Here is a 15,672-nt window from a genome sequence, read left to right on the forward strand (position 1 = left end):
ACTTTTTTCACCTACAAGGTTTTGGTATTGAAACAATTCTCTCGGCAACCTACCGGAGAGCTACCTTCCTGATTTTATTTCTGTGGGTGTTGCCAGAGATTAGGTCAAGAGCTATCGGGGCTGTAAAACCCAACCCAGGTCACCTACTTCTAAGCTAGGAGTCAGATTAAGATCTTAAAGCAATGACTTGCAGGAAACTCCCAAATAGGTGCGATATTGAAATATTTTAACTAGGTCTCCCTATGACCTTGCCTCTTCCCTCTCTCCAATCTCAAAATGCTCTCAAATGGAATTTTAAAAATTCAACCTGAGAGAACACACAGTGTTGGCAAGCACGTGGAATAACTAGAAACACACACACTGCTGATGTAAACTGGTACAAACAATTACCTTGGAAAATCGTTTGATGTCATTTGTAATAGTGAAAAACCAAGAGACAGCCCAACATACCCAACATCCACCAATAGTGCAATGGGGAATTCATGCTTTAATAACATAGTGGAGTTCTGCACAGCATTGAAAATGAAACTGTTACTGCTATTACACACCACAAACCAATTCTCACCATATGATTCTGGGTAAAAGAAGTGAGACACAAAAAATAGGGACTCTCTGATCGCATGTAAGTAAAATTTAAAACATGCACTGCTACTCCATCGTCAGGAGAGTGGTTAGCTGTGGGGAGGAAGGATGGGGAGTGATAGTGGGGGGGGGGTGGTCACGTGCTATCTCATCACCTGGTATTACACGGTGTTTTCACTTTGTGGTGATTCATTGAGTGGTACGTTTAAGACTTGTCCACTTTTCAGTATACATGGTATTAAAAAAAGAGCACGCTAGGAAGTTGATTTGAAGAGGACAATATTTTAAAGACTAATGAAAAGATGATCAATTCCTACAGTGATCAGGGAAATGCTAATGAGTACTTAAGATACATGTCTCCTCTTTCAGATTACAAAAATTAGATTGATAAAAATGAGTGGTGGGGAGAGAAACGAGGCGGGGAGAGACGTGCACACACTGCTGGTAGGCAGGTAAACAGGTCCAGCCTTTGTGGAGGGCGATTTAGCGGCACCTGTCAGAACACAAAATGCTCATATCCTTGGACTCAGCAACTCTTGCAAAGAATGTATCCTCAGAACTGCTCATATAATTATATAACAACATTAGGCTGTACATTGCAGAAAGTGAAAATCTATAGCCACTCCAAATGTCATCAGTAGGGAAATGGACACAAAAGCTATGGAATATCCATACATTATAATCCTTAACGTGAAACCTAAATTGCCAACGAGTGCAGTGGGCCTGTACATCTGGACAGGCTGTATTCATGCACTAGAAGAAGCACACACAACACTGAAGACCAGCTACTCCCAGCGCTCCCTTTTTCTATATACCTCGGTACTGCATTTTGTTCAACGAGCGTGTCCTAATTTCATAGTTCTTAAAAAAAAAAAAAGTCCACACAGAAATGTAAACCGATAATGAAGCAGCCTCACCTGGCTCGGCCTCGGTGCTCCGCGTACCAGGCTGTAATTCTTTCCTCCCACATTTCTGGAGTCATTTGATACAGATTTATTACCTACCAAAAAGTAGAGCAAAATAAAAAACCCACATACAAAGAAAGTTTTGGTATTGTATGCCATTTTCATAATTGTGCATCATTTTTACAAAATAGCAAAGCTATTTTTAAAAAGCCACATACAGGGAGCCAGTCACACGGCACAGAGGTGGTGCGCACAGACAAGCACCATTCAGTTTGAGTCACAACTCAGAAGGGTACACCATTACTCAGGCGTAGGTGCACCCCTCACCCAGCTGCCGTCCCTCTTTCCTGGGCTGCACGTCCCAGAGGGAGGAGCTCAGTTGGGTCGGCCAGGGCTAAGCTGTGTGTGCTGCTGCCTCCGCCTGCACAAAAGCCATCAAAGGAGCAGGGAAAGTCAGGTAAAGGTGAGAATCGGGCCTTTATTACACATGACAAATGAGTGGAACTATAAAACCGGGAGCAGCAAAAGGGAGGGAGGGCCTGCTTCTGTGGCTAATGAACAAGATGAACACTGAGGATTAAAAACTACAATGTCCACCCCAATTTATCTCTATCCACCCTGCTCAGCTGCAAATAGCTCAGCTCCCTGGGCTGAACACACACTGCTCCACACACCTCCCTGGGAATCGCTGGTGCTCACCCACCTTGAAGGAAACAAACATTTACAGCCCTGGCAACCGCAAATGAATTCCACGAACCTTGGCTTTTTAACATTCTTAACAGAGATTCAACATTCTTTACTCATCAAGATTGATCACAAAATATTTATTGTTTTTGTCATGTACTTCCAATATTCCTTCAAGCCCCCCAGTTGGCTTTATCACAGAGCACATCTCTGCTGTGTCTTCCCAAATAGGGGATTGATTTCTTCTTACCCTTTTTGGAAGCAATTCTTCTTGGGCCAAAAATCCCCGCTTGTGAACAGAGGGGTCATAGTCACCATACTGGAAGGAGAAGAAAGGAGAGCAAGTGATTGAGATTCTAGAGACAACTGCCATTTCTGAATGGAGCCTGACTCTGTCTTATCCCCTCCCAGCTCGGGGAGCAATTCAGTTCCAATTCAGTTCTGATGCCAAGTCAAGATTTCTACCTTGCTAGTTTGTTACCCTTGAATGAAAATACAAAGCTGATTATATCTATGAACAGAGTTGTATAATCCCGTGAGGGATGGATGGGTAATGTGCTAATAAGAATGTGACATTTGTATGGAAATGTAGCCGTGTTTTCTAACCCAAAGAAAGCAGTCACTACCAAACATTAGCTTTTGAAAGGAAACAACAAAACACAACTGTGAAAGTTGTAATTAACAACGTGTGATAAGAGTCTTACCTACAAATCCTTCTAAGTGGCTGGTAATTGGAGACAATTGCTAGGTTGGGAGCTGGGAATAACGCAGGCAATAGTTCCAATACCTTTCATTCAAGGCTCTGAAAAGTGCTTTGGAGAAATCTGATGCCAAGGCTGTCATTCCCATTGTACAGACAAAGAAATGAGTAATAGGTTAACTGATTTTCTTAAAGCTGCAGAGCAAGTCATTAATGGGGCCAGAAATGCATTTTAATGTATTTATTTAAGGACAATAACTTGGAAATTTATGTTATGATTTAAGAATGAATATCCCTTTCTTTCCGATGTTCATCAGCAACTTTAAGTTGTGTCTCATCCCATGCCTGCTAAAAAAGCACCATGAACTGGGGTGCTTGGATGGCTCACTCAGTTAAACATCTGACTCTTGATTTCAGCTCAGGTCATGATCTCGTGCTTCATGAGTTGGAACCCCACGATGGGCTCCGTACTGACAGTGTGGAGCCTGCTTGGGATTCTCTGTCTCTCTCTCTCTCTCTCTCTCTCTCTCTCAAAATAAAATAAAATTTTTTAAAAACACCATAAATTAATGTCTTTTAAGAATCTCATCATTATCTTGCAAATAGTAGAATTGTACTGCGTTTTTGAGCATTTTTAAAGGAATTAATTTGTCAAATTAAACATTTAAAATATGCAGTTTTTGTACCCCTGTCTTCATTTAAAAAAAACTTGAAGGAACCTGGCTTCTCTCGATCTTCCAAAGGCCTGAGGATGTGATCAGTGAGTAACTGGACTGAGTTTTAAGGGCACTCTCTCGGGAGGCAGCTGCAGAGCACAGGTAAGAGCCTGGCTCTGGAAGCAAGCAGCTAAAAATTCAATCCCAGCTCTTCCACTTATTAGCTGTGACCTTGGGAATTTTTGTGTCTTGGTTTTCTCATCTGTTAAATAGGGATAATAGCAGTATTTGTCTTATAGGACTTTTATGGGGATTAAATGAAATAATACCCATACAAAATTTTTTAATGTTTATATATTTTTGAAGGAGAGAGAGACAAGAGTGTGAGCAGGGGAGCGGCAGAGAGAGAGAAGGAGACACAGAATCCAAAGCAGGCTCCAGGCTCTGTGTTGTCAGAGCCCAACTCGGGGCTTGAACTCACGAACTACGAGATCAGAACCTCAGCCTAAGTGGGATGCTTAACCAAATAAGACACCCAGGCACCCCCACCTCTCTGATTTTTGAAGGGGTAGGATGCTAAAGCAAGCCCTGTTAGTCGCATTTGCAGACCTCTTAATGGTGCTGACCAGACTCTAAATGCCGAAGTAAGCAGATATGCAAAGTTAAAGTTGTAAATTCAGGTTCCAAAGGCTTGTAAGATTAACGACCCACATTACCATACTGAGCTCCCAGCTACTTCAGTGATCAAATATGTTACACATTTGAGCAATGCAGAGGCAGCAAAGACCCTGCTTAAAGAACTTCACCGCTGGACTAACTCCACCTACAACATTAAAGCCACCTTGATACGTGTGTCTGCTCTTAAATGTCTCTTCAAAAAACAAAAGAAGAAGAAAATCCTTAAGTTATGGCAGTTAGTGAATATAAAGGAAAGTCATACCACTCCATAGATGGAGATGGCTGTTCCTCATCCTTTTATGTACGGATGCATTCTGGTAACAAAACCAGGAGTGGATTTACTTTGAAACTAATATATATTGGGTTCAGGTCTCTCTGCACCTGTGTGGGCCTGAACTAATTTTGTACTCAAAATTTGGTATTCTAGCATTAAAAAGAAGCCCCTGAATTATATAAACTTCAGGCTCCACAAAACTGGATCCACCCCTGATATGAACCAATTGAATTTAAATTCAAGAAGGGAATTCACCATTTAGAGGACTCTTGAAGTCAATTCTTAGGTTAAACAGAGGCTCTTTCTGGATATGAAATACTAGCCTCTGCCTATATACATGGGAAATTCGACCAAATGCTCTGAACAGGATTTCACAAAACAGATTTGGTCAATACATACACAGAATGAATAGATTCCTTACCAAAACACCGGTCACTATATTCAAGGTGGATTAAAGGCTCAAACCCATAAATGAAAATCCATAAAAATACCAGAATAAAATGTAGGACATGTGCAGAACAACAGTTGGTGAGGCCATTCTAAAAGTCACCCAAAACATAAAAAGATTGACAAGTCTGATAGATTAAAAAAAAAAAAAAAAGATAAAAGGTCAACACCCATAATATATGGAGCTCCTATAAATCAATTAGAAAAAGATAAACAATAGAGTAGAAAAATGGGCAAGCTGTAAACACTTGATTCACAGAGGAAAGAAATACAAATGGCCAATAAATCTATGAAAAGATTCTCAGCCCCATGGTAATCAGGAAGCAAAAACTTAAAAAAAAACAAAAACACCTATTTTTCTGTCAGATTAGCAAAAATTTAAAAGACTGATAGCATCCACTATTGATGAGGATGTAGAAAAACAGGTATTCTCACATACTGTTCTTTTTCTTAAAAAATTTTGTAATGTTTGTTTATTTTTGAGAGAGAGTGCACGTAAGCGGGGCAGGGGCAGAGGGAGAGGAGGACAGAGGATCCAAAGCAGGCTCTGTGCTGACAGCAGTGAGCCCAACGCAGGGCTCAAACTCCAGAACCATGAGATCGTGACCTGAACTGAAGTCAGATGTTCAACCTACTGAGTCATCCAGATGCCCCTCACACACTGTTCTTAAAAGTTAAATTAGGGGAGCGCCTGGGTGGCGCAGTCGGTTAGGCGTCCGACTTCAGCCAGGTCACAATCTCGCGGTCTGTGAGTTCGAGCCCCGCGTCGGGCTCTGGGCTGATGGCTCAGAGCCTGGAGCCTGCTTCCGATTCTGTGTCTCCCTCTCTCTCTGCCCCTCCCCTGTTCATGCTCTGTCTCTCTCTGTCTCAAAAATAAATAAACGTTTAAAAAAAAAAAAAAGTTAAATTAGGACAAGACTTTTGGAGGACAATTTGGCCATACATATTTAATGTTTTTTATTCTGATAGATTTATATACCAAAAATTCACCATCTTAAGCATACAATTCAGTGGTTTTTAGTATATTCAGAATGTTGTACACCCATCACCACAACCTAATTCCAGAATATTTCCATCATCCCAAAAAGAAATCCATACCCATTAGCAGTTAAGTCCTAATTTCCTCTTCCTTCTAGCCCCTAGCAACCACTAAATCTACTTTCTGTCTCTATGGATTTGCCTATTCTGGACATTTCATATAAGTGGAATCACACAATAGGCAGCCTTTTGTGTCCAGCTTCTTTCACTTGGCATTATTTAAATTTTAAAGGTTCTTATCCTTCAGCCCAGTTATGCCATTTCTTGGTATTTATCCTAGTGAAAGATTGTTCATATGTGCCCAAAGAGGCATATTCAAAGATGTTCACTGCATTCGTTTAAATAGAAAGAAAAACAAACCTACATATCTACCAATAAAGACATATTGAAGTAATCCACAGTCCCTCCTTTTCAGGAAATACTGTTCAGTAGTTTAAAAATGAAGCGGGAAGGGGTGAGTGGGTGGCTCAGTCGGTTGAGCATCTGACTTCGGCTCAGGTCATGATCTCACAGTTCGTGAGTTCGAGCCCCACGTCACACTCTGTGCTGACAGCTCAGAGTCTGAAGGCTGCTTTGGATTCTGTTTCTCCCTCTTTCTGCCCCTCCCCTGCTGGCACTCTGCCTTTCTGTGTCTCTCAAAAATGAATAAACGTTAAAAATCAGGTGGGACGAGGGGTGCCTGGGTGGCTCAGTCAGTTAAGCATCTGACTTCAGGTCATGATCTCACACCTTGTGAATTCGAGCCTCACATCAGACTCTGTGTGGACAGCTCAGAGCCTGAAGCCTGCTTCAGATTCTGTGTCTCCCTCTCTCTCTGCCTTTCCCCTGCTCATGCTCTGTCTCTCAAAAAAAATTTTTTTTAATTAAAAAAAAAAAATGAAGTGGGGCGATCTGCTCTGATAGTTTTAAGTAAAAAGGGCATGGTGTACAGGAGGTCCTCTGGGGTAGCCACCTAGAAGGGGAATTTCGGGGAAGGGGTACCCCCTCACCTGATGGGCTCCTATCACACCCATTGCTCTACAGAGATCATTCCAATTCACAGTCCCTTTCTGCCCGTATGTGAGCTCAGACAACACTTCTCTCCTATTTACTAATCGTTGTCAACCTTCTGGGTTTGAAATGGCATGTTAGCGTTGCTTTTTTTTCTTGATTACTACTGAGATTGAACATCTTTTTCTATTTACTGACCATTCTCATGTTCTCCTCTATAAAGTATGTATGCCCTTTGTATCTATTTTTCTGCTATCTTTTTCTCATACACTCAAGAGTTCTTTATGTTCAAGGATATATCTACAATTCTGCTTGTAGAAATCTACCTTAAGAGGCGGAAACTTTAAAAAAAAAAAGAGGTGGAAACTTTTGCACATGTACACGAAGATTCATATAAAAGGATCTTCAGTAAAACACTATTGATAACGGAAGGGGGAAAAGAGAAACTAAACCTACCTCTCCCTTAGAAGGGGGATGGATCAATGAATTAGGTTTACTCATCAATGGCCACCATATAGCAATTAGGACCAACAAGCTACATCCACACATACAACATGATACATCTCAAAATCAATGTTGAGTGGGAAAAAACATCAATGTGTAAAAGTATAAGCCATAAAAGGGGGGCGGTGTGTGAAGGACAACATCATTTATATTCAACTTTTGCCTCTTTGACATTTTCAAGTTGGTCTCTTCCCATCCAACTGACTACTGCCCCAGATGTGAGCCTCAGAGCCTCTCCCCAGGATGACCACCACAGCCTTCTAACAGGTCTCCCTGCTTCCAAACCTGTCTCACTCCAATATGGCCTTCACATAGCCACCAAAGGATCTATCTAAAATATAAACCCTTCACTGGCTCTGTACCACCCACACAATAAAGTCAAGACCCTTTCTGATCTGGCATCCTACAGACATACCCCTCCAGCTTGCTACTGTCAACTCTTGCTACTTTCCACCTACACTGTACATATACCCAACTCAATTGCCTTTTGGCACTCTTTTTCCCTAACTGACATCAAAGAGTACCAAGAAACGGTAAGCCTCCTCTCCCACCATCCATTTCTCTTTCTGAACACTAGGAGTCTGCAGGCCAGCACTGCAAGACTGGTAAATTACATACCACGATCTCCCAAAGTCATTTTTAATAAGAACACATTTCAAACACCAAGTTGTCAGTATAGAATCCAACAGGTGGCTTAAAACATTGCAAGATGGTTTGGTATGTCATGCGACTGGACCGAACAAAACAAAACAAAACAAAACAAAACAACAACGACAAAAAAAAAAAAAAAAAAAAAAAAAAAAAGCCCAGACTTTCGATTCAAACATAACTCAAACTCTAACCAAGAAATATGGTTCTTGTTAACTGAACCATGTGATTAATATTTGTATTTATACTTTGAGAGTAATTGTTTCTTGATGCTGTGGAATTAGCTCTGTCTATATCATTCCAACAGCTGAAATACCATAATGAATGCATTTGTGCATAATTACATTCCATGTGTTAATGAGCCTGATTCGTTTTCCGCACCATACTTCTAAAGTTCCTTTCTGTTTCAGAAAGGTTGAGGATGAAAACAAACTGAATATGATGGAGGGAACCAGTGTGGTTTACTGAGAAGTTTGGACTAAATTAGACCCTATAAATGAATCTGGAATTTGGTGAAAGGCAGTGCGTGCTACCCAGAGACATCCCTCACACGCTACAAGGGGAGGGCAAGAGTGGAGTGCTGAGCTAAGCGTCCCGGATGATAGGGTTCTCATCCCGGCTCTAGTCTCCAGTTCCACTCTGCTTCAAATCTTGTCCATCAAGAAGTGGGCTATAAATTCCATTGAAAAAGAATTAACATAAAGTATTAGGACTTCAGACAAATTATTAATCCTTTCTGAGCCTTAAATTCCTCATCTGCAAACCGGGCATAATCCTCTCAAGCTGTGGTTCATGGAAAAGACTACACTGAGTATTGCACGAAATATTCGTGTGTAACACTTTGTAGAACTGTAAAACATTACAGGCATGTAAGATCCTATTAATACTGTAATCAGAGATGTCTTTTTTAATATTAACCAACAGTCCTAGAAACTGGAAGCATGTGATAATAATCCTTAGTTTCTCGAATGCAGACTTGAAGCCACAGATTACCTTTATTTGTAAGATCCTGAAAATTTACACCGGAAAAAACAGTTAGAACATCCTCCTCCATATGAACCACATATGCTGTCTGTGAATCACTTTCATCTCTAAATTAGTAGGATCCAAATTAGTAGGGCTTTCCTACAGTGAAATCTGTTTAAGCAAACATCTGCTGGTTCCCTGAAAAGTTATTTTTTTCCACAGGTGGCCTTTGAATTTGTGGCCCAAAATCCATGTAAAGGAAATGTAGCCTTTGAGACTGAAGCCCTTCAAAGAGAGGTAGTGTCCTTGAGAGCTTGGGTCTCCTCTCAGCTGGAGAGAAAGCGTGCTAAAAAGGAACTCAGTTCTGGGCCAGGAAGTGCTCACATTTGATGAGAGTGACAATGACTGCTTCATCACTGTCAGGGCAATACTGATTGAAAGGACACATTTTTCCTGTTATTAATATTCTTAATCAAAGCATAAAAGGAAGCATATGTTTTAGTTGAATCAAGGCCCATTTTCTGCTTTTTTCAATTACTCATTTTTCTGGGCAGTGGAATAGGGGAGGCACAAAACACAATCCCAAAGCCATGAATTCTGCCCTTAGCTTTACCCAAGATTGTCCGAATGCCCTTGGGCAAATCGCTAAAGGGCAGATACTCGCTGTAGTGTCTGTATCTGTGACAGAGTCAACAACCCACTCCTCAGGCCTGGTGAACACTCAGCAAATATTAGCCGAGGCATCAAATGATTGAATTGATTCTGGTACTTCTGTTAGTCTGACCAACATGAACAGACTTTTTTTCCCTCCCAAATGATAGGCCAGTCATTTCCTGGCTTTGATCTGAAATTGTATTAAACTACCCCCCAAAAAAGTGGGCTAAGAAGTTAAGAGTATCTTATTAATTTTCTTAACACTACAGGGAAATGGCTTTATAGACACCTCTAACGAAAAAGGAAAATAAAAATTGAAAAGATTATGCAAAATCACAAAAGTAATGAAGATGCCCCAATTCTGGGGCCTCTTCCTACACTGCAGGGGAGGGGTGGGAAGCAGTAGGACCAAGAAAAGAAGCTATGTGATTGAAGTGGGGTATCTGAGGGACATGAAGCACTCCTGACTGACCCTGTAGTTGGTCTTATGAAAACAGAGAGGTCAAAACACAAGAGCGGTGGTGTCCTCCACCCCCCTCCGAGTCCGCAGTGATTTCTCTAGGAATGATTCACTCACAGCTCAACTGGGCTTGGGGTGCCAAACAGCCTGCAGTACCAGCCATGAGCAAAGCTAGCATGCCCATCAGGGGTGAAGGAAGTAGGGCATTCTCTAGGCTATAGCAGGGTCCCCACACCCAGGGCTGCTGGTCCCCAGAGGATGAGTCTGGAATAAGGACCTGGGCCTTTCTGACCTAAATGCTATAGTTTGGCCCAAACTGGAGACAGTAAGTTCATTTTCCTTGCTTCATAAAAAGAAAGGTTGGTCCAGTGATTGCAATAAGCCACATGTGCATAATGAGATTACACAGACAATTCATCATAAGCGTACACTTAACACTTGTACACACACACACACACACACACACACACACACACACATTCTCACAAGATTATACAGAACCTGGGACAGTGACAGTGGTTTCCCCAGCCCAAGTCCTAAACACTTCCTTTCTGGGGAAAGTGTCTCTGAAGCCTAGAAAACCTGAAGAAACAAAAGACTGGAGTGATCCTGTGACACACATTAATGCCAAGGAGGAAGGCACTTTTCTTCTTTGAGCCTACCTTGGCCTGGACAGCGTAAGAAGCCAGGAGCACAGAAGCCTCGGGAGGGCAGTAGATCTTTTCATCTAAAATCTGCTTCTTTACCTGAAAGAGGCAACAAGGGAGACATGACGCTGTGTGCGTGGAAGTGAGCTGTGCAGGCTGGTCACAGCAGATGGCTGCAGGGTGTTCTAATGAGGCCTGCCAAACCAGCCTGTTAATGATTTTCTGACAAAGGGTACAATTTTTTTTTATTGCTGCAGACAGGTTGGGAGTTCAGTCACTGAGAAGTTATTGGTAAGATGACTACGCATAAAAAAAAAAAATGCTGAAGAGGAAAAATACTTCCATGGTTAAAACAGAGACTGATATCTGGACCGTGACAGAGGGGAGCTGTGAATTCCAGAAGTGTCAGGGGCAGCTCTGGTGGTGATTGTGGCCTCGGCCACTTGCTGAGCACACGCAGCACCAGAGGAAATGGGAGTCTACTTTAAAGTCTTAACACAAGACAAAAGTCAGCAAGGCCACTGAGTTATGACTGCAAGAAAAAAAACCTATCACTTTCCAAATGCCTGCTCTAAGGAAAAAGGAAGCAATAAAGTTTGATCGATTAAACTTTTAAGCACATGTGAGGTCCAGGAAATATAATTCTTAAGCCATAATGTTGAATTAACGGATCTCATTGCATTCAATTTCTTAGAATGGTGCAGCGTGTGATGTTCCAGACATAGAGGCAAGAGAGCCTCACTGAAATAAACACAACAGGATAGCCAACTCTCTTTTCACAGATGTCAACAGTCACCAGATTCATAAAAGTAGTAAATTTTGCCTTGCTCAGCCACGAAAACACTCCAACATTTCAATATGAGGAAAAATGAAGCTAAAGTCACAAGAGGGATGGGCACTTCTTCTAAATGCTAACAAGAAAGTCATCTCTATAACACTAGGACATTCTGGGGCCTAGGAGATCATTATGTGGTTTTATTCAAAGCAGTGTAACTTTCTAATCCCTGATTTATTTTCAAAGGAAAAAAAAAAGCCATACTACAGAAAAACTGAAAGGGTTTCCCTTTGAAGGAAAATGTTAGGGATGGGGGAGGTGTGTGTACATCTATATACACTTTTTTTGGCAAACCTTTTTTGGAAAATAAATTATTTGGGGGTTTTATTACATTTAACTTAATATTAACTGAACATAACAATCTGAGGCTCAAACTAATTATAGGAGGACTATGTGACAGCCCATACATATGTCTACTTCTGGGAAATCCTGTAATTAACGCCCCTGTGCGATCTACCGACAGCGGGCATCTCTGGGCACACAAGCAGCTCCACCACCAATCACTGCAACTAACCATGAAACTGGGGCAGCACTCTGATCAAGCGGTAAGAACACAAGCAAAACTGACAGGGTTTTCATCCTCACACAAACCCCTACTCATCGCGCCCCTAGATGGTCAGTCTTAGCAGTCTTTGAACCCATAATCATGGAGCTCCTCATCTCTTCAATTTGGTTGAGCAATTACTTACGGAATGCCTCCTGCATATTCAGTGAGCCTTGCCTTTAAAGGGCTTATACTCTAATGAAGGAGTAGGGATAAGACATTCACATACAATGGGCAGCATGAAGCACGATGCCTGAAGTTCCACACGTGTGGGATTAGTCACGTGGAGTTAAACTCCAACTCACTGGAGTTCTGAAGTCCTGTCTTAATGACAGCAAATTTTGAACTTTTGGAAAAATTACTCTTTCCAAGACTTTCTCTTTGGACTTCCTTTGTAACTATTAAGTACTTTTCACTTAGAAGAAAATAGGATCCATCTTCAAAGAGACTTCAAGCCAGGTAGCTACTTGTACCCGTTCTTTCACTACCCTATTTTTGCAATCTTCTCTGACACCAATTCTCCTTACTCAAGTACAAGTTCTATTCTGAAGACTTTTCCCCCCATTATGGAACCAAAGGGACTGACTTCCCAGAGGCAGGACATTTTCACAATGCCAAGACCTCTGTGGTCAACACCGTGGGGGTCATCCAGGCTGCCTCGGCAACTACCCCTGGGTGAGTTCTCTCAGAATAAACGGGGCTAGCACAGACTGGTGTACCTGCAAGAAGAATAAATGTTGCGTGATCTCCTGAACCAGCTCCTCCTCGGCATTCTCGGGATAAAATTTGGCCAGGAAGTGAAAGGTGACTGGCTCTTCCTTTGAAACATCATGATCCAGCACCTGCACAATTACAGAGCAAAAGAAGAACAAGGTATGTTGGCACCTGTTCCTCCCCTGCCACCATCCCTTTGCAGGGAGCGTATAAATATTTTTCCCTCTCTAAATTCATCACATTTCCCAAAGGCTATGATCCTACAGTTTGAAGCATTCATGAAGTCATCTATAACAAGAGGTAATATTCACCTCACATGGCGTTTCTGAACCAAATTAATCAATATCCCCAATGGGTGAGAGGAGCTGAGATTATTAAGGCACAGATGTTCTCAAGGCCACAGAGATAGTTAAAAAGTAGAAATTTATAACTCAAAGGTCTTGGGCACTATCTTTTACAGTAGGCTGAAGGCTTTTTAATTTTCTAAACTAGTGGATTCTTCCTATATTCTTTTTGTTACTGCTAACCCCCAACATTTAGGTCCAGATCAGGATGGACCTTAGAGATGATGAACTCTATTTTTGTGAAATCCTCTGAACATTAACTGAGCAACAAAAGTGAAATGTGTCCGTTGTGGCAACCCTTGTTTCAAGGAACCTCTAGAGATGCCCTACAAAATACTTGAGTGCAGCCAGTAAACCTCACTGCCTTTAATCTTCTAACAATTTCATCCACCCACTGAAAAGCTTGAACCATCTGCTCTCCAGAATGAATTTCATTTCAGGACATAAACATGCCATGTGACAGGCTACAAGGCTCCATTAACATGTGTCATAATTTATTTCCTTTGAGCAGCAGGTTCCATGGCTCCTGATGCCCCCAATCTAATATCCATTTGGCCAACACTCAGATATGATTTAAAACTTATTTTGCTGAGAATCACAAAAAGATACACAAAGTTCTGCTGTCTTTGATAGATAATTCTTCATGCTCCTGTCCAAATTCCAGGTGGCAGTGCCCAGGAGATCCAAAATAAACCAGATCTAGGACACTCACTGACACTGGCATGTGGTGGCCCTTCAATGCTCATGATCATGGGAATTACCATATGAAATTTATAACCAGCAGAGATCCCAACAACGAAGATTCAGATTACTGTGTACATATGGAAACACAATTTGAACACTTGAGCTTAGAGTCAAACTTGTAAAAAACAGGAGGCGTTCATCGTTTATCATGCCATGCAGCAGATGATAAAATCAATTGCAAGGGGTACCATTTGGAGTAAGAATTAGACATTGACTTATTTTGAGATCTAGGGGTCTTTTAGGAGTTACTAACAAAAGCAGATGGCCCTGTTCCTAAATGTCTTCATGGTTAGATAGGCAGGTAAGTAGGTAAGTGTGGCTTTATGTGCACATGTGAATCCACGCAGAAGGCAGTTTCCCTAGGCAATATCCATTTCTAAGCCACATTAGAACTGCCGGGAGCCCCAACTTGTCATCCAGGCCTCAGAAGCCCCAGAGAATCATAAAGACTTAAGACAAAACGGTCATTCTGTCTTCACCACAGGGACCAGGGCACTCTTTATTCTTTAGATCGTGTTAATGATTAAATTGAGTTGGGCCACAGTGTTTCTTGAAAAGACTTAAAAACATTCCCTAAAGAACATGAGTCCCAAGCAAATCTTTCAAAGACATAAACTGTATTTAAAAAAAAAAAGAGCACAATAATATAATAGTAATTTTTATTCATAAAGCCCGACTAGTGGTTCAGTAAGTTGAATAGCATAAAGCCAGAAGCAATCAGCCTGGTGACAATGAATAAAGAAGCCAGGGATGGCAACAGTTTTATGCTCGTTGGTTCTGCTCACCTAGGAGAGCGTGTGAGGGGCAGAAAGCCTGTGGCATCTCCAGAACCTGTTTTCTACATGACTTACTCAGGACTTGCCCCTTTCTCTACTGTGCATCCATAATGCCCCATGATGAGTAACGAAGCTAGGCACATGCTCAGGGAAAAACCAGAGCACACACCAGCCTCACTGGTTTCATCAAGTTCCAGCCCAACCTTCTTGTCCATTTTGAGCCAGGCCACGGTGTCCTTGATTGTGTACTGCAGTCCAAAGAACCAAGTTTCCCGAAGCCCCAGGGTCCGGCACACCAAATCAAAGAGGTCCTTCCCTTTCCACTTCATCTGCAATATAACAGACCAATAAGGAAGGGCAGCGTGAGCAAAAAGTCATAATCCACTTGAACAAAAACCTTTTCTCTGTACTCCCTACTCTCAGGTGCCAAAATGTGGGGATGGCACTAAGATGGCTGATGAGCACAGAATTCCTAAATAATTTTAAAGCTTCCTACACAAAACCATGAGTGGGAAAATACCAATTAGAGCTTAATGGCTTAATCACTGCAAAGCATACACAATACCTCCCTTGGACAGTTCCTTACAGATCTTAATATCCCCAAAGCTGCTAATTTAGGAAAGCTGGTAAATAAGCATCCTCATTTAGGAGAGTCTAGCCTCTTGAGTTAACCCAGGGAGATGGCTAGCTTCTAGGGACATTGATTTCTTTGAGACTTTGTCATTGACTTAAAGAAAATTTTTTTACTGTTTATTTATTTTTGAGGGGTGGGGTGGGGGTGGGAGGAGACCCAGAATCCAAAAAGGGCTCCAGGCTCTGAGCTGTCCGCACAGAGCCCGATGCAGGGCTTGAACTCACAAATGATGAGATCATGACCTGAGC

The 15,672-nt window shown here is 41.7% G+C and overlaps 1 protein-coding gene across 6 annotated transcripts in view; it reads right to left on the reverse strand.

Moving 5' to 3' along the window:
- Window positions 1-15,672, reverse strand: part of NF2 (NF2, moesin-ezrin-radixin like (MERLIN) tumor suppressor) — an 80,710-nt gene that overhangs the window by 37,900 nt on the left and 27,138 nt on the right. For 3 of the 6 annotated variants that reach the window (XM_047088098.1, XM_047088101.1, XM_047088100.1), the window contains exons 2-6: window positions 14,994-15,119; window positions 12,932-13,054; window positions 10,849-10,932; window positions 2,422-2,490; window positions 1,500-1,582 (exon numbers count right to left, since the gene is read on the reverse strand). In XM_047088098.1, coding sequence (XP_046944054.1) covers window positions 1,500-1,582; window positions 2,422-2,490; window positions 10,849-10,932; window positions 12,932-13,054; window positions 14,994-15,119 — 485 coding nt within the window. Of the gene's footprint in view, window positions 1-1,499; window positions 1,583-2,421; window positions 2,491-2,864; window positions 3,008-10,848; window positions 10,933-12,931; window positions 13,055-14,993; window positions 15,120-15,672 lie in introns of those variants that run through there. The other 3 variants (XM_047088102.1, XM_047088103.1, XM_047088104.1) reach the window with 2 other exon arrangements.

This window comes from Lynx rufus, unplaced genomic scaffold (genome assembly GCF_022079265.1).
Source record: "Lynx rufus isolate CCGP_SWC_20201006 ecotype Redwood Valley unplaced genomic scaffold, mLynRuf1.p SCAF_24, whole genome shotgun sequence".
NCBI classification, from domain to species: Eukaryota; Metazoa; Chordata; class Mammalia; order Carnivora; family Felidae; genus Lynx; species Lynx rufus.